Source organism: Meles meles, chromosome 13 (assembly GCF_922984935.1).
Source record: "Meles meles chromosome 13, mMelMel3.1 paternal haplotype, whole genome shotgun sequence".
Taxonomy (NCBI): Eukaryota; Metazoa; Chordata; class Mammalia; order Carnivora; family Mustelidae; genus Meles; species Meles meles.
In genome coordinates, this window is record NC_060078.1 from 55668125 (window position 1) to 55687745 (window position 19621).

Genomic DNA, 19621 nt, shown 5'->3' on the forward strand with positions numbered 1-19621 from the left:
ATTTTTAATTGTCTTGAGGAAGATATTGAACATCTTAGTTTATGTTGATCTTATTCAATAGTGCTTAAATAAAAAAGTGTGATACGGGAAACACTAGTGGATTTTGAAGTTCTTTCAGGAAGTCTGTAGACTAGGCTCTTACTATGGTAATGTCTTTTATTTTAGTTGTTATTTAAGGAGTCTTCTGCTATTGTATTTAAACTTAAAATGATAAACTCATAGCCTATATTGTTCTAAAAACAGACTTAACATTGCTAGTATGGTTTAATTTCAGAATAGTGAGGCTTGAGAAACTTAAAAGGAAGTTTGAACATATGGAGTTTTTTAAATAATGGTAGGATGTTCAATCAGAAATACCAGCAGACAGCTAGAAGTATGGTATTCAGGATAGCAGTCAAGGTTGGAGACAGATTTGGGAAGCCCTGGGAATACATCCACTCTCCAAAGCCTTGGAATGTGCCTGCATGTAAACTATGAAGAGAAGTGTGACCATTGAATAAGTGGCCAGAGAGTAGAGAGCAATGATATAAAAAGTTTTCAGAAAATAAAGGTGCCCAACATTACCAGATGCTACAGAGTAATCAAGTAAATAGCTAACATGGATAGAGTGTTGAATTTCAAAGTATTTTCATATGTCTAGTCTTACTTGGCCCTCCTAAAAGATCTGTAAAGTTAGTAATAAATGAACACTAATAACTAACCATTGGATTTTATCAATCAAAGGTCCTTTTGCTATTACAGAGAGAAACTTCGTCATTTAAAAATTAAAAATCCACTGTATTGGGGCACCTGGGTGGCTTCGTGGGTTAAAGCCTCTGTCTTCGGCTCAGGTCATGATTCCAGGGTCCTGGGATTGAGCTCCGCATCAGGCTCTCTGCTGGGCAGGGAACCTGCTTCCTCCTCTCTCTCTCTCTGCCTGCCTCTCTGCCTATTGTGATCTCTGTCTGTCAAATAAATAAATAAATAAATAATCTAAAACAAAAATCCACTATATTTAAAGAGGTCATACCAATTGATAAAAAGGTGAAATTTAAGAAAATAGGCAGAGGACATGAATTGGCATTTTAAAGGTGATGACTTTCAAAGGGCTGATGAACATATGAAAAGATGTTCCATGCCAAAACAAAAAGATATAAGGTAACCTTACCCCCCCCAACTTTTTTACAGATGTCAGAAGATAACAGTGCAGAAGAAAATGTAGACAACCATCTCCAAAAAGGTTCTCAATAAGTATACCACAACTCTGATACTGCTGATTTCTATTTTTTAAAGATGTAAATGACTAATCCTATCATAGGGTTTCAAATGGGAACACAAGTTTCTTAAGAAATGAGTTAAAACAGAAATGAAACTTCCTAGATAATACAAGATGGGCATAAGAAAATACATAGTAAAGTCAACACGTGTAATAAAACCAAATTTTGTTTTCTCTTCCTTTCTGCGAACATGAAGAAGTCACTAGTGCTTGAGACTGTGTTAGTCCATAAACATGCATAGATATAAAACCTGCTTCAGGAAGCTCCAGATCTCATATATATGGAAAAACATATATAAATATGGTTGAAGCCTGGTTCATTCATCCGCCATATATGTATTGAGACCCTACCCTACTTTGTGACATCTGCCTATTCTAAATTCTGGGAATAGAGTATAAACAAACCAACTAGTAATTTTTAAACTTATCAAGGAATACTGCAGATAAAGAGGATTCTCATTACCTATAGTAATTTAGCTTTATATTATCCTTTATTTCCATTGGCCTCTCTGCAACCTTTTGAATACTCAAAGGAGAAGAAAAAGAAAAATGCAAGGCAGAATAACCAATAGGTTCTCCATTTTCTACTGTAAATAGGACTGCACAACCCTTATCTTTCTCAGTCCATCTGGTGGATTGTCTGGTGAATGAGCAGAAAATAACACGTCGTTTAGAGTGCACACACTACCTGGAACCTTCTTTATACTCATGTTTCATATCCTTTAAGAGCTGGCAGAAATCAGGGTTGGCGGTATTATACTGACTTTTCAGAACTGACATAAGTAGTTAAAATGGGTACATAGACACTTCTCTCTCTTCCTTTCAGATCCCTTTCTCTTCAGTTTAATCATATTGAGATAACCCGGCTTTGTTATTTGTAAACTCTACAGAACAGTCTACATAGAATGTGACTGTTCTCATGCTTATCGGAGCTCACTTTTTTCTTTCTTTTTTTTCTTTTTTGAATGACTACAAAGGACTCTCCAATAGCTAAGAATATAGAAGGTAGGGGAGAAAGTCACAAAAAGAAGCAAGTTTCAGTCCTGACTATTTAGTCCAGAATGGAAAAGAGGGAAGGGATAACAGCCTCTGGTCTTAGGTTCTAAGCTCACATAGGACAATGACCCGGTCTTTGTAATTGTCATGATCTTTAGAAATACATGCAGTTTAGCTATTTAATAAGCACTTTTTTCTACTGTTGCTGTTTTATTATAAGAAGGTGTCGTGAACTCTTTATTATGTTGACTTCTTGATAGATTTAGATGCAGAAGAAAATAAAAACGTAATAGAAACATTGAGAGGCAAAGTCAGAGAGAAGCTAAAAAATGCTAAGGTAATGCTTTTTTTTCTTTCCTGTTTTCGTATTTACTGCTTACTGCAATATATATCATAATAAACTTTTCTTTTTCAGAAAAGAGTGAAAATTCAGCCCTAACAAAGCTCCTTAAATCCCAAATGTTTTGTCTTTTCCATGCTTTTTTCCCCCAAACCTAAAGCTAAGAAAAGTTGAATTAGGCACGGTAACTGTATATGACATCTCAAGGGAAAACATGTATGTACTTGTTGAAAGAAAAGCATTGAAAAATCTTGATTTTTTTTATCCATTTTGGATAAAAGCCTTATAAGCGCAGTTATGTCTATATTTGTGAAGATTAAATTTTCCATACCGTTTACTTACGTTGTGTTTCAGATTAATCAAGGTGAAAAATCCTCACCTCAGCTACTTGTTGCTGAGAAGATGTATCAATGGCCTGAGGTAAATAATTTTTTTATACTTTTTAGAACAGCTTTATTGAGTTATACTTTATATAGCAAAATATCACTCATTTTAAGTGTATGATTTAACGATTTTTAGTAAACTTACAGAGTGACGCAATCAACACTCTAAGCCATTATTGTCACTGCACAAAGATTCCTCATACCAATTTACAGCATTCTTTATTCCTACCTGACATTATTTTTATCCTAAAAAAATTATAATAAAATACTGTAGGTGATCCCCAATTTACAGTTTTTGTTTTACAATTCAATGTGTAATCACATGTTTAAAACTTGAAATGGCAAAACAACTCCTCTGTTTTAGGGGAACTAGCTTATTTAGGGTAAAAGTTGCTAAGCACCTTTAGCCCAAGGATTCCAAGTAAAATGTCTTAATTAGGATCGAAGTTTTATTTCTCTCTAGTTGTTAACAGGTGAGTAGTCTAAACTGCCAGGAGAGCTCTGCCGTCTTTAGCAGATGGTTTCTATCTCTGAGTCCAGTGGCAAAGCTCCAGTGCCTTTATTTGCCGGCCACAGGGAAAGAAGGAAAGAGCCAGAGGGTTGCAGATTGATCTCATATAGGGTAAGACCTGCAAGCTGCACACATGACTTCCCCTAAAGGAATGCGGGGAAAATATTTAGGTATCCCCCCAAAAGTAGATTCTGTTATTAGAGATGGGGGGAAAGACAATAATAGACAACTAGTCGTTTCTGCCATAAGCAGCGAGACTAACTCTACAAATTTTAAAATGCAAGGAATTTTAAAAAAATATTTTATTTATTTGACAGAAAAGAAACACACAGAGAGAGGAAACACAAGCAGGAGGAGTGGGAGAGGGAGAAGCAGGCTTCCTACCAGCAGGAAACCTGATGCAGGACTCCGTCCCAGGACCCTGGGATCATGACCTGCTCTAAAAGCAGATGGTTAACGACTGAGCCACCCAGGCGCCCCACAAGGAATTTTTTTTAAGTCATCTTTGTTTCCCCCACAGTGTCCTTTTTGGGTGCTTAGTAAGAATTATTTTAATTAAATTTAAAAGTAAAAGCAGACTAAAAAAAAGAGATGTGTGTACATGCTATTCATTCAGCAAATAAAAATTTGCCTAAATTGGATTTATGTAACTGAATAATAAAAAATTGGAAGCTTGTCAAAGTTGGTCCATTGAGTGTCAAGAAAAGAGGTGAAAAAGAAGAGAAATTGGCTTCTAAGGCTCTCCATACCAACTGCTAGATATCTGCTCGGGAAGTTGAGAAATTTAGCAAGTGGTTTTTCGATGAGCAGAGATGAAGGGAAGTAAAGTATATATTGATAACTTTGATATGTAGCATTGTTGCAGGGTGAATAACTATTAAAGTTAATGTGACAGCTGAACTATAGATACAGACAGGATATAAGATAAGCTTTGTATTTTATATATTTTAAAATTCTTTGACTTCTAGTAACCTGAGTTTTACTTTTAATTATGGAATTAATTACTTCCCAAATCTCCCTAAAAACAGTTTATTTTAATATGTATGTGAGAAAGAAGTGGTGATTTACATTTAAAAGATTCAGACTTGACAGTACTGAAAAGCAAAAACTTATTTATCAGCAAATTTATAAGTAGGAATATGTGCCTTTTAATACTTTTAACTGTCTATAACCACAGAAGACTGTAGGTGGGCTGGGTGGTACTTGTATGTGAGTGCACACATATATGAAAGCATCAAAAAACAGGGAGAGAAAAGAAGAATTTGCCCTGAGCCCCCATTTTGATCAAACTGTAAAGTAATACTCTTAGTACTCCAGCTAGAGTGACAAGACAGTTTGGGAGGCAGAACATTTGGGCTCTACTGCATTCTGTTTCTTATCGTAGTTACCAGAAACTTCAAAACAAAACCCAAAAAAAATGTAATGAACCAAATAGACTCTTGCTGCTCCTTGCTCATGAATAAGATGACCGTTACTGTTTACCATATCACAGAAAAATATTTCTTGCATGTATAAGCAGAAAAAATACTCTTTTCCACCCTGAATACTGGTTGACCATTGTTTAATCCACAGATGGAAGTCTCGCTGGATGAAGGGCTTTGGTTTTTCATGCTGAGCGGTGAAGAAGGCTCTGCTGTGGGCCGCTGTTCAGAGCAGGTTGGATTTGTTCCCCTTCTTCTCCTGTCTCAGACAAATTAGCCCTTTATTAAAGGCATAGAATGAAATACTTGATTAGGAGATGAAATTTTTTTTTAAAGATTTTTATTTATTTGACAGAGAGAGATACAAGTAGGCAGAGAGGCAGGCAGAGAGAGTGAGAGGGAAGCAGGCTCCCTGCCGAACAGAGAGCCCAATGCGGGACTCGATCCCAGGACCCTGAGATCATGACCTGAGCCGAAGGCAGCGGCTTAAACCACTGAGCCACCCAGGCGCCCAGGAGATGAAATTTTTATTATTTGAGCCAACTCTTCTTTGAATTAACAATCTGTTAAAAATAATAATTCCAAACAGTTATTGAGTACTTACTGGATGTGCAATGTTATACTAAATTTTAGTATGGATGACATCATCCAATCCTCGTAGTAATCATGTCTACTTCAAAGGGGAGGAAGGATGGTGAGTGCTGTGAAGTGTGTAAACCTGGCAATTCACAGACCTGTACCCCTGGGGATAAAAAATACATTACATGTTTATAAAAAAATAAGAAATAAATAAAAAATTTAAAAAAAAATAAAGGGGAGGAAGGTCAGGGATGAGGGTGAAACATCAGCAGAGCTGGAAGTGCGGGCTGTCCCCTCCGAAGCCTGTGTTTTCTTTTTCTTTTGTTGCTCCTGTCCTCTCCAAGTGCTCCCCTTTGTTCTCCGTCATCTCCATTACTCTCCATAGATGCCTCATTCTTCATCCCTCCTAGTCTGATCCCAGACCCTTCTAATTTCTAGCAGTTCTTCCCATGCCTCCCAAGCCCCTCACCCCCTGTTATTCCCTGGTGGCCCTCTCCACCTGTACTAGTCGGTCTCATGGGTCTTTCCCATCTCCTGACTGTCCATCCCTCTGCTCTCCCTGTCTGCTGCTGTTCCTCTACACTTTTTCCAGTTCCTCTTCTGCCTTTAGTCTCTGCAGTTTCCTTGGTCCCTTCCCCAATACTACTATCCCCCGGAATTCTACCCAGTATCTTCTGATGCAGCTCAGCATTACCTAATCCCTCAGGCCTCCTGAGTCCCTGTTGGACACCCATTTCCATTCCAGTTCACTTCCCAGTCCCTTCCATCCCCTTTTCTTGGCAACCTGCCCAGTCCTTTCATTCCTTCTTTGTTCTTGCAAATAACAAGTTTTTCTACAATAAAAACAGCTTTATTCGGGCACTTGGGTGGCTCAGTGCATTAAGCCTCTGCCTTCGTCTCAGGTCATGATCTCAGGGTCCTGGGATCGAGCCCCACGTCAGGCTCTCTGCTAGGCAGGGAGCCTGCTTCTTCCTCTCTCTCTGCCTGCCTCTCTGCCTACTTGTGATCTCTGTCTGTCCAATAAATAAATAAAATCTTTAAAAAATAAAATAAAATAAAATAAACAGCTTTATCTTTTAAAAGTTTGAAGAAAGTATGTACATGATTTCTTAAAATGCAAAAACCATATGAAGAAACTAAAAATCACATCAAATCCCACTGCACTGAGATAAACCACTCTCACTTTTCACAACTTTCTTAGTGCTTATGCCCAGACTTCCACATACACAGACTTTCATATGAATAGAATCATATTTGTAAATGGCAATTCCATTTTTCCAGTTGCTCATCCAAACCCTGGTGTCATCTTTGGATCCTCTTTTATAACAGACCTCATATTCAATTTATCACAAATCCTGTTGGTTCTACCTTCAAAGTATGCCAGAATCCAACCTACTTTTCGCCACTTCCACTGGTCTAAGGTTAGACTAGGTCTAACCCTAGTCTAAGCCACCATAACCTCTCATCTGGATCATTGCCAGTGTCTCCCTAGTGTCTCACTAGTGTCCCAACAGTCTCTTTTCCATGTCATACAGTGGGCAGAGTACTCCTGTTAAAATCTAAGACATAGCATTCTTTTGCTTACACCTTCTAACAGTTTCCTATCTCACAAAACAAAACAAAAACAACAAAAAACAAACAAACAAAAGCTAAAGTCCTCCAAAGCCTGTATGTCCTGGCCCACTTGGTACCTATCTGACCTCATCTTTTACCATTTTGCCCTTCTCCTATCCAACTCCAGCCAGATTGGCCTCCTTCGTATTCCTCACAACATGCAAAGGACTTTGTACCTTTTATTTGTCTAGAAAGCTCTTCCTTTATCCTCATGCTATCTTTCTCTCATTACATTTGGGTCTCTGTTCAAATGATACATCATTTTAGATAATTTAAGGTACTGTATCTGACAGCCCTATCTACAATAGTAGCCCCTACCCACCTGGCCTGGTGGTATTCTCTATCCTATCCTCCTATCTTGTTTTTTTTTTCTTAAACACACTTATCACTACTGAGCATATATTTCTATATCTATTTGTTTATTTTCTTCCTGAAACATATTAGGCACTCAATGAATATTCCAATGAATATTGAATAAGTGAGTTTCAAACATGTGCATGCTCTGCCAAGTCACGTGACCTCCCAGAGTCTCACAGTGTGGGTTAAGGAATGAGCTTTTCTGGGAAAACAAGAGACAAGACGGTCCATTGAACAGATACCAGGGTCAGGTACTGTGGTTATGGCTGCTTTTCCTTCCCAGAGAGCAGACATGAGAGAAATTAGGTCAGTGAGGCAAATAGGCTCTTTGGGCTTTAGTAAGTCAGGTATAGATGTGGGTTGTTTAGAGGCACTGTCTTGAAAAGCCCTGTACCTGGTGACTTTGAGGTCCATAGGAAACTACTGTCCTCATCACGGAGGAGAGAGCCACTGTTTGGGAGACTGGGTTTCTTTCTGCAGGGAGAAAGGGGAGTCCTGATCCCAAATATGTTGTCTGGGCAGCCCAGAGTGAGGTCCAGGGTTATTTTCTGACAGTTCTACTTATCATACCACAATTAGCAAGGCGTGTTCCTGTGACATGGCGGGGGTGGGGGTGTGGGTGGGGAGGGTAATATCTCTTTTTTACCACACTAACCACACCATGCCCAGGTGTCCATCTAGAATTATGAATGGAAAGTTAGATGCCTTCTGACCTCATACTCCCTGTCACACGTCACCTAACAGTACAGACACTGCTCTGCTGTGAGCTGCATGGTAAAGACCAGGAAGGAGATCTGGAAGAGCAGCTAGCCTTAGATTAAATAAGGAATAGTTGGTCAGATGGGGCTTATGTTGGTTAAAATCATAGTTTGTCTAAGGCTAAAAATATAGGCCAATTGAACAGGGTAAGATTTTTAAAAGAGACTTGTTTGGTCACAAACAACTCTTTAAAAGAGACTTGTTTGGGATCCAAGATGAGCACTGACCTACTCAGCCATCAGGACAAGCCTTAGCTCTGAAGGCAGGTTGAAAGCCCTGGTCCACACCAGGGGTATTATGAGAGATGCCTGATAACGGGAGTTCAAGCCCCTTCTTGTCGGGATTGGAATCTTCAGAGATCCCCTGTGTTAGAGATCCCTCAAATCTTGCTTCTAGATGTCAGTGTCATACCTAGCTTGAATTCTGGAAGAGATGTCACAAACAAAGGTTTTTGGATATAAAAGGCATTTCTGTGATTATTTCTTAATTTAATTTTTTTTTAAGGATTTTAATTTATTTGACAGAGAGATAGAGAGAGCACAAGTAGGCAGAGCGGCAGGCAGAGGGAGAGGGAGAAGCAGGCTCTCCACTGAGCAGAAAGCCCGATGCGGGGCTCGATCCCAGGACCCTGGGACCATGACCTGAGCCGAAGGCAGCTGCCCAACCGACTGAGCCACCCAGGCGCCCCTCTTAATTTAACTATTTATCCCCAAATGTATGTTTTGGAAAATTGAGGGATTTTATTTGCATGACTCACACGCTCTCTGTCTCCTTCTGTTTTTCCGTATATATAGATTTCGAATTAGATAAGTAAAGTCATCCAGAATAAATTCATGATTTTTGTGTGTGTGAAGAGACTCATATAAAATTTCTGATCCTTATATAAAAGTATGCATTTTGATATTTAGTAATACATCTGTTTTGATACTTATATTCAGATTATTTATAATTTTTGTAGTAGCTATCATATTTCAGAATCTCACTCTAATCATTCTGCCATAGATTTCTATGTTGAATCTTTTTTTTTCTTTTAAATACCATCCAGAAACCAGCATGAATGCTCCATATCATTGTAGGTAATAGTGCTTTCTGAATGGTGAAAAAAAACACAGTTTAAGACTGCATGGCCTGATGTCTCTGGACTTTGCCTTACACTGTGAATTCTCAGTGGTTGAAATACCATATTCCAATATCTCAGGTCATTTTCCATGGATGAGGAGGGACTTTAGTTGTAGTTCTGTTTCAGTAGTCCTTCATTGTGAATTGCAAAGAGGGGTTATAGAAAAATCATACTGTATGCCATTAAGCCTTAAATGAATTCTTCCTATGTTCAGTGAGATTTTGTTATAACAGTTTCAGCTTGACCTTGAACTAGATGGCATGACTCAGAAAGACAATTCACTGCAAGGTCCCAATACATCTCACTTATCTATATATAATCATGGGGACAGCATATTTGCTTATTTTTTTTCTCTTTGGTATTCAACAGAGATCCGTAAATGATAGTTACCGCAAACATTTTTCACCTGGTGATAATTTACGAAATTTTGCCGAAGGCCAAGATAAAGATTTTATGGAGGAAATCATTTTCCCAGATTTACTTGAAGTAAAAGCTGCTGAATATGTAGATGATCAAGAACAAGTCAAAAAACAACAGGCAAACATTTTTGTGCCAAGTAGTTCTCCAGGTAAAATTCTTTACAATATTTAAGTCATTAATGACTCATAGAATAATAGCTTCTTTGTATGTTGGATAGATAAAAAGAACTGATCTAAAAATTACAGAAAATTTTCTACATTTGTTCTTCACATCTTCTCTGACTTTAAGGAAACTGATTAAAAGAAATCATATATATATATATATATATATATATATATTAGACTTTCTGCTAAACTTTAACAGTAGGGTATATGGTAGTTGCCTTTTTTATTCTTTGGTCAATACCAGTTTAATAATTTGGACTTCAAAGTAATATCTAGGTTTTGTCATTAAGTGGTCAACCAGCGTAAATTGCCAAAAGGTATGATTCCACGCATTTTAGAAGATGAAGGATTCTATGTTCAGAGAAAGCCACGAATATACAAAAAGACTTGCAACAAAATGGAGAACCGCCTGCTTACCCTAGAAAAGGCAAGTACACCAGCTAACAAGTTACACCATTTACTGCTAGTATGTGACTTTTGTTTTTAGTGAAATATTTTACTGCGTTATTTCTTAAATATTTTTGGTAGGGAAAGTGTTGGTTTGAAGAAAGTGGAGAAATTATGTCACTACCTTCACCCATTAGACAGTCATGGAATTTCAGGCTAAACACAAGCAAGGGATCTTTAAATCCAGCGCTAAAGACCATATATAGAAAGGTAACCAACAACAGTTTATTTGTGATTATGGTTAGAAGAATTCATATAATATCAGTTATAACTTATGTGTTTCTAGTGTTAATTCACCCTCTAAAGGTATTAGTAAGTCGAGTAATGTAATGGCAAAACTATGATGAAATGTAAAATAACCATTAAAATTATGTTTTTGAGGAAAATTCAGTGATATGGGGAAGTACTCAAATGCAAAGTGGTAAAGCAGAATGCCAAGTCATATATGATCCTAATTTTATACAAACAGATAATGAATGAATTACTCAATGAATGAATAAATACATACATACATGTGTAGATAGAGTAAAAGAGTGGGAAAATATATCAAATAATTATCTTTGAATAGTAGGACATAGGATTATTTTAATTTTTCTTCTTTATTTCTTTTTCTATTTTCTAAATTTAAAAAATGAAAGTATATTATACTCATAAAGAAATAAGTTTTACATGTATTCTAAGACATTATGAAAATTAGCAGTCCATTAACCTGATGAGAAGAAATATTTGGACAGAAATAGGTATATTTAAAAGTTGTCTTGAAAAATTTGAATCAGAACTATTTACAAAATTTCAGTTGCCCATTCATTTGCCTTAACCATTCTATATATAAGAAATATGGCTGTGAGTAGATATAAAGTGGAAAACTACCCACTAGAAATACTTAGAGGATGTTATTCTTTATTCCCTCTGTTGCTTTGAACCTGTGAGTTACCTCTCTCCCAGTAATTATATGTCTTCCTTCTGTAATTAATCCTTCTTCTTTACAATTCTTACAGTTAGTTCTTGCATATTCTGATAGCAGGGACATATTAGATTGATTCTTCTCAGCCTGAGGAAATGAGGGCTCTCCCTCAACTGAAAAGATTGTCAGTTTTGAGAGTCTCCTTGTCTTTCTATAACATATAAGGATCTTCTTTATATATGATAAATGCTCTTGGGGCGCCTGGGTGGCTCAGTGGGTTGAAGCCTCTGCCTTCAGCTCAGGTCGTGATCTCAGGGTCCTGGGATTGAGCTCTGCATCCGGCTCTCTGCTCAGTGGGGAGCCTGCTTTCCCCTCTCTCTCTCTGCTTGTCTCTCTGCCTGCTTGTGATCCCTCTCTGCCAAATAAATAAAATCTTTTTAAAAAAATGCTCTTTTCTTCCCATGTTTCTGTTTCTTTCCCAGGGAATTTAGGAAATAAAAAATTTTTTTCTTAAATTGTGGTATGTTTTTCATATCTTTATACTGCTTATAAATTGTTCTTGGGACTTTCTAAAAATATACCAACACTTTGTGCTAAGAAAGCCTTTTTAATTTTACTATGTAAAATGCATTTAAGCTTTAATTAATTTTCCCTCTTTTATACAGACATATACAATTGGCTACCAGAACTTCTGATCATTTGATGAACAGAGTTCTACCCAAGCAGAATCAAAGAAACTCAATGTTGAAGACATATAATTAGGTCCTTGGTCTTTTTATGTTCTTTTTCTTCATACAGAAATTTTATGTTCTTTTTCTTCATACAGTATTTTTCATCGTACTCTTTGCCTAATAATCCCAGCTTCCATGACTGCTGCTACCATGTGATTGCCGGTGACTCCCAAACATGTATCTTTCCCAGATCTCTGTACTAATCCTCAATTGCATATATAGAATACTTTTAGAAAGCTCAATCTGGTGTCTTTTTTTTTTTTTTTTGGATATACTTATTTTAGAGGGGGGAAGGGCAGTGGGAGAGAGAGAGAATCTTAAGCAGACTCCCCACTGTGTGCAGAGCCCATGGGGGGCTCTGTTCTCACGACCCTGAGATCTTGACCTGAGCCAAAACCAAGAGTCAGATGCTCAACCAACTGAGCCACCCAGGTGGCCCCTCAGTCTGGTGTCTTAAGATCAGAACACCTAAAAGAGAATTGCCTCAGTCAGAGGCAGTTTTGCTGTGACGCTAATGAATTTTAAGATTAGGGTCCCTAACTTTGCAGAGGTCCCTTTCCAAGGCTCTGAGGGGGATTTTAGCAATGTATTCACTTAGTTATCTTTATGTACAGAAATATAAATATATCAAGTATATTAGCTTAATTAATTTACATAAAGTCAACAAACCTGTGTAACCAGCATTGAGCTTAAGGATAGAATATTACCAACATTCCAGAAGTCCCCCTCATGTCCTTTGCCATTAACTATTTCCCCTTATGGTAACTACTATTATAATTTCTACCACTGTAGATTACTCTTACCTCTACTTTTGCCTATATTTTACATAAATATATATAAATATAATAATAGAGTAGGCATTCTATGTTGCTGCATGAAATAATATTTTGCTTAATCTTCTTGCTATACAGAACTCCATTGTATGAAATATATATTTTCTTTTTCTCTGGGGAAAATTGTACAATATTAGTGTTATTTATTTCTTAAGTGCTTGGAAGAATTCACTGATGAATCCATTTTGGCCTGAAAATTTATTTGTGGGAATGATTTTAATTATAGATACAGTTTCTTTAAAAATAAAAGACTGTCTTGTGGAAAGAACCACATGTTCATGGATTGGAAGACTTAATGTTGTTAAAATATCTATACTACCCAAAGCAGTCTGCAAATTGGATGCAATCACTATGAAAATCCCAATGGTATTTTTCAAAGAAACAGAAAAACAATCTTAAAATTTCATATGGAACCACAAAGGACCCTGAATAGACAAAATAATCTTGATAAAGTAGAAGAAATCTGGAGAGAATGTTATCATCATAATGGCAGAATAAGAGTTTTCTGTTGCTTTCCTCTCCAAACTACAATGATTCTGACAATCACCCATGGCCAAGAGTGCCTTTTTGTGGAAGTCCCCAAGTCCCGTGAAGAATCCTAGTATAACCCCGAAGTAAAAAAATAAATACATAAAATAAAAATCTGAGCTGGGGTATTTTTTGTTAGGTCGAGAGTTCTAGATTGGACGTTATTTGCTTTTAGCACTTTGAAGAGAGATTTCTCTCTTTTGAATCTCATTGTTTCTATTGAAAAGACATCTTTTTAAAAAAAGTATTTATTTATTTATGGGAGAGGGGAGGAACAGAGGGAGAAGAAGGAGAGAACCTTTTTTTAAAGGATTTTATTATTTATTTGACAGAGATCATAAGTAGGCAGAGAGGCGGGCAGAGAGAGAGGGAGAGAGGGGGAAGCAGGCTCCCTGCTGAGCAGAGAGCCTGATGGGGGACTCGATCCCACAACCCTGAGATCATGACCTAAGCTGAAGGCAGAGGCTTAACCCGCTAAAGCCACCCAGGTGCCCTGAGAGGAGACAATCTTTTTTTTTTTTTTTTTTTTTTAAGATTTTGTTTATTTATTTGACAGAGATCACAAGTAGGCAGAGAGGCGCGGGGTGGCGGGGGGGGGGGGGGCAGGAAACAGGCTCCCGGCTGAGCAGAGAGCCGGTCACAGGGCTCAGTCCCAGGACCCTGAGTTCATGACCTGAGCCAAAGGCAGAGGCTTTAACCCACTGAGCCACGCAGGCACCCCAAGAGGAGACAATCTTAAGCAAAATCTATTCCTTGAGTGGATCCTGACATGGAGCTAGATCTCACAATCCTGAGATCATGACCTTGAGGTAAAATCAAGAGTCAGACTCTTTGAGCCATCCAGGTACCCCTTGAAAAGCCAACTTAAAGTCTTATTTTGTTTTTCAGTTTTTCTCTTTGGTTTTCAATAATTTTCACTATAATATGTTGAGTTGTGAGTTTTTCACTATTTATTCTGCTTTGGGGTATTAGAACTTCCTGAATGTATGATTCCATGTCATCCACCAGTTTAAAAAAAATTCTCAGCCATTTTCTTAGCAAATATGACTGATACCTCAGTCTCTTTTTGTTCTGGGACTTTAAGTACACATGTCCCTTGTGTCTTACTTTGCTTTTATTTTTTTATTCCTTGTCTTCTCTCTGATCTTTAGTCTGAGTATTTATCTGATCTGTCTTCTACTTCACTTATCTAATTTTCTGCTCTGCTTTATCTCCTGTTAAATCCATCCAATGAATTCTCTCTTTATTCATTTCTTTTTTATGTAGAAAGATTTCTCCCTCTACACCTTAAGAAAAAGTTCATTTTTGTGGTGTTTCTTTGCCCTTATGCTCCTTCTAGTTTAGGCTTAATTTCTAATTTTTTAAAATTTTTAATTCTGGGGCGCCTGGGTGGCTTAGTGGGTTAAAGCCTCTGCCTTTGGCTCAGGTCGTGATCTCAGGGTCCTGGGATCGAGGCCATCATCAGGCTCTCTGCTCAGCAGGGAGCCTGCTTCCCTTCCTATCTCTCTGCCTGCCTCTCTGCCTACCTGTGATCTCTGTCTGTCAAATAAATAAATAAAATCTTCAATAAATAAATAAAATTTTAATTCTTTTTGTCTCCGCATTTCTGTTTTTTTTAACTCTGATTTATGTTCTTTTTTTTTTTTTTTAAAGATTTATTTTTTTTGACAGATAGAGATTACAAGTAGGCAGAGAGGCAGGCAGAGAGAGAGAGAGGAGGAAGCAGGCTCCCAGCCAAGCAGAGAGCCCGATGCGGGGCTCGATCCCAGGACCCTGGGATCATGACCTGAGCCAAAGGCAGAGGCTTTAATCCGCTGAGCCACCCAGGCGCCCCTGATTTATGTTCTTAAATGTCATAAAATTTTTCTCAGTGTCTTTTAGCTCATTCAGAGGTACAATTTCTATTTTTATCTGTTTTGGGATTTCTTTCTGTTGTACTTTGTGGGAATATTATTTTACTCTCTATTCATTTTTTTTGTCTATTCATTTTTATTCTTTCTTTTTTTTTAAGATTTATCCATTTATGGGGCGCCTGGGTGACTCAGTTGGTTAAGCATCTGCCTTTGGCTCAGGTCATGATCCCAGGGTCCTGGAATTGAGCCCTGCATAGGGCTTCCTGCTCAGCGGGAAGCTGGCTTCTCCCTCTCCCACTCCCCCTGCTTGTGTTCCCTCTCTCGCTGGGTCTTTCTCTGTCAAATAAGTAAAACCTTTATTTAAAAAAAAAAGATTAATCCATTTATTTTAGAGAGAGAGAGAGCACAGGGGGAGGAGTAGAGGGAGATGGAGAGAGAATGTCACGCAGACTCCATGCTGAGCTGGGAGCCCATGCAGGGCTCCATCCCATGACCCCGAGATCATGACCTGAGCTGAAATCAAGAGTCAGGCACTTAACCAACTGAGCCAGCCAGGCACCCCTAATAACTTTTCTAATAATGTCACAGAACTCTGTTGTTTTTTTCTAGTGTTAGAAATATATAGTGGCTGGATTTCCAAAATTTTTTGACTGATTTCCCTTCCCAGATATTTTTTTTCTACCTTTTCTTTCCTTAATCTCTGTGGTTCCTGGCCTTCTCAATTTTTATACCACTCCTAGAAGTTTCTCTTTAGTGTGAAGACTTGTCCTAAAAATTCTGAGGAAATAGGTTCCTCTCAGCCCCTTTAGTCCTCTCCAAAAGCGGGCACCACCCCACCCCCAATAGGTGGAGTAGACAAAACCTCTTCCAGTTTTAGCTGCTGTTTTTGAGTTGGCATGCTGCACTTTCCGATGAACAACTAACTTTCGGCTCCTTGGGGTTTTCCTGCTCTCAGGGTCTTCAGATGCTTCATTGCTTCTCTGATTTCTCCCAGATAATCACCGACATTATGCAAGCTTTCTACTGTTGGTGGTTTGTCTTCACCCACTTGTATTTTGGGTTTCATGAGGGATTCTTGGAGATGTAGTTCTGTTACGCACCTTGTCCATGGATTTTTGGCTTTGCTATGTAGTTGCTCTGCCTGTTTTAATGGTAGAGATTTGGGACTATCTAAAGCTATAATGCCACCATATTCCCAAAATCATCTGTCTAATGAATTCTTTTTTTTTTTTTTAAGGTTTATTTATTTATTTGTCAGAGAGAGTGAGCATAGGCAGACAGAGTGGCAGGCAGAGGCAGAGGGAGAAGCCGGCTCCCTGCTGAGCAAGGAGCCTGATGTGGGACTCGACCCCAGGACACTGGGATCATGACCTGAGCGGAAGGCAGCCACTTAACCAGCTGAGCCACCAAGGCATCCCTGTCTAATGAATTCTTTTTTTTTTTTTAAGATTTTATTTATTTATTTGACAGACAGAGATCACAAGTAGGCAGAGAGGCAGGCAGAGAGAGAAAGGGGGAAGCAGGCTCCCTGCTGAGCAGAGAGCCCGATGCAGGGCTCGATCCCAGGACCCTGAGATCATGATCTGAGCTGAAGGCAGAGGCTTTAACCCACTGAGCCACCCAGGCGCCCCTGTCTAATGAATTCTTAATTTCAGATATTTTCAGTTCAAAATGTTCATCTGACATTTGATTCTTATGTATATATTCCAGTTTCCTCCTAGAATATGCCATGCTTTCATGTATTTTCTCTTTTACTCTGTTTTTAAAAACACATTAATAATAGCTACTTTAAAGCCCATATCTGGTAACTGTAATATCTGGGTTCCTGCAAGTCTGGTTTTTTTTTTTTTTTTTTTTTTCTCTTCATTTTGCTCATTTAGACTGGTCTTTTATTATGGTCGATGACTATTGTATTACAAATATTACATATGAAAAGTTATAAAAGATCTAGACGACATCTTCTTTCAGAAAGGTGCTGTCCTTTGCTTTGTTAGGCGTATTGAGTGGGGACAATCATTTTAATCCAATTAGGGACTTCTCTGATTTCAGCTAGGTTGCAATTGTGTCAAGGTTCAATCTGTATCTCTATCTTCTGTTTACCTAATCTGTTTCCTGCTTGACTGCAGAGTAGGGTTTTCTTTTCTTTTCTTTTTTTTTTTTTTAAAGATTTTATTTATTTATTTGACAGACAGAGATCACAAGTAGGCAGAGAGGCAGGCAGAGAAAGAGGAGGAAGCCCACTGAGCCACCCAGGCGCCCCGGGTTTTCTTTTCTTTTCTTTTTTTCTCCTTTCTTTTCTTTTCTTTTCTTTTCTTCTCTTTCTTCCTTCCTTTCCCTTCCTTCCTTCCTTTCTTTCTTTCTTGAGTCAATTCCTAACACATATCCAAATGCTTAGCATATAGTAGACACTCAATGAGTGCTTTTATTATTTATAATGCAGTCTCAGTAGATGTAAACTTTTATGGCTCTAGTATACATTAGAAGAGAAAGACATCAATTGACTGGCATAATCTTAGAAAGATAATTTTTTGCATGCTGCCTATCACACCCTGAGAGACTGGCAATGTCTCTACCCCATCCTCATTTATAAAATAACATATTTACTTATATTTTGTAAATGATCCCCTCCCCCAATACACATACACACCCAACATAGCACTATCTTTCTGTTTTCTCCAGTTTGGCCACTAAAAACATCCATCTCCATTAAAAATAAAAATAAAAGAATGAAAGAGGGAGGAGAGATAATCCCTAGTACTGATCTTATCTTATTCTTTGTTATTATGTGGTATAACTTTTACATCTTATGGTGACAATATGTTTCATCTAAATTCTGCTGAAGATAAAGCACAGATATTTTAACATAATTATCTGAGACCATTATTCTTAGGGAGAGAGATCCTTGAAACAATGGAGTTTGTTGAATTAATGAATGAATGATTGCATGCATGAACAATTGGATGATAACAAATAAATGCAAAATACACAATTTTTGGAGAAATACTAACCGCCATCTAGATTAACCTTTGTAACCACCAGAATCCCAAATTGGAAACCACTGGGCTGAACAAATACCTTTTTCCTTAAGTGCATTTATTTATTCTAGCTTCATCCAAGCAGAATTTCAGTATTTCATGGACCTTTTAGACTTGGAAATAAATGGAAATGTCACTTCACCAGGTATCTAAACTGAGTATTAAAATTCATTCTGTAGCATCCATAACAGACGATGTTCTGGAATTTGTGCCAGACAAATGTTTCTGCCTGCTTTTCCCTTTTATCTTACCCACATTGATTACTCTGCCTAGCTAGCCTTAGAGGCAAGGCTCATTTGGGGTTTCTCGCCAAAATAAAAGAAATATAAGGGTGACTGAAGCACAGATAAGAGCTGCACAAGTACCAAAGTCCTCTCTGTGCTGTTGCCTCTGCCACATTCCTCTGCCCCAGGTCTCATTGCCTGTGTGAGTTTTGCCTGACCATTTGACTATGCCCTTTTCTCCCTATTCAGACATCCTCATGTCTTTACATAGATTTTACACTTGTCATCAGCGTGGATATTTTTGTGCACTTACCTGGCCTTTGACTTATTATTCCTAGATCTTTGTGCTTTTGGTCTAACTCAGTTCTAGAAATTCACTTAATCCCCTCACTTAATTGACCAGTGCAGAATCTGCTCAATAAGACAGTCCTTTCTAGCTTAGGAAATTTAATTTTCAAAAGTTTATTTATAATTTGGTTACTTAATACCAAAACTGTTTATTTCTTGGTGGTTTTGCCTGGTAAATGACCATTTTACTACTAACTGACTAAACCTTTTAAGTGGAATCAAGACAAGGTTTTCTCCTCTGAGTTGGTCCTTCCATAGAGAATAGAGACTTATAAGGTAAGGATGAAACAAAAACAAACTTTATGGCTCTTCTCTTGCCCTCCCGCAAACCAGTGAGGAAACGGAGATTCCTAGCTCCGGAGAGAGTAGGGAGGGAGAAATACAGGCATTTCTGCAGTCCTTGAGGATCTGCCACACCAGGCCACAGGTGGGATAGCAGTTTTTCAGTGTAACAGTAGTTGTAATAGCAATGGCACAAGCATGTTCTATTACACCAGACTGGTCCAGAGAAAGGGCTCGGGCTTTCTTTTTCAGGGAGATGCAGTCATGGATCTTATTGGAAGTGGCTAGACTTACAAACTAGACAGTGCATGCCAAGTAACCCGTTAACCCTCTCAAATTACATCACTAAAAACCAGTCACATACATATTCAAGCAAATGTGCTTAAATTCAGAATAGGGTACTAAAACATATTTGAATCATTTTGTATATAATTTAAGGCCTAAAGACTTCAGCTAATTTAAGGGCAATCTGGTATACAAGTGGAGACAGTCTCATGTATAAAGATAAATGGTCTCC

At 38.0% G+C, this 19621-nt stretch overlaps 1 protein-coding gene across 1 annotated transcript in view; it reads left to right on the forward strand.

Annotated features, from left to right (window-relative positions):
- The first annotated feature begins 339 nt into the window (after positions 1-339).
- The window catches only part of CC2D2B (coiled-coil and C2 domain containing 2B), a 98092-nt gene continuing 78810 nt past the window's right edge, over positions 340-19621 (forward strand). Inside the window, exons 1-8 of the mRNA XM_046026600.1 lie at positions 340-399; positions 1168-1219; positions 2512-2588; positions 2946-3012; positions 5047-5141; positions 9705-9903; positions 10210-10346; positions 10448-10576. Of these exons, the coding sequence (XP_045882556.1) occupies positions 340-399; positions 1168-1219; positions 2512-2588; positions 2946-3012; positions 5047-5141; positions 9705-9903; positions 10210-10346; positions 10448-10576 (816 nt within the window). The remainder of the gene's footprint in view (positions 400-1167; positions 1220-2511; positions 2589-2945; positions 3013-5046; positions 5142-9704; positions 9904-10209; positions 10347-10447; positions 10577-19621) is intronic.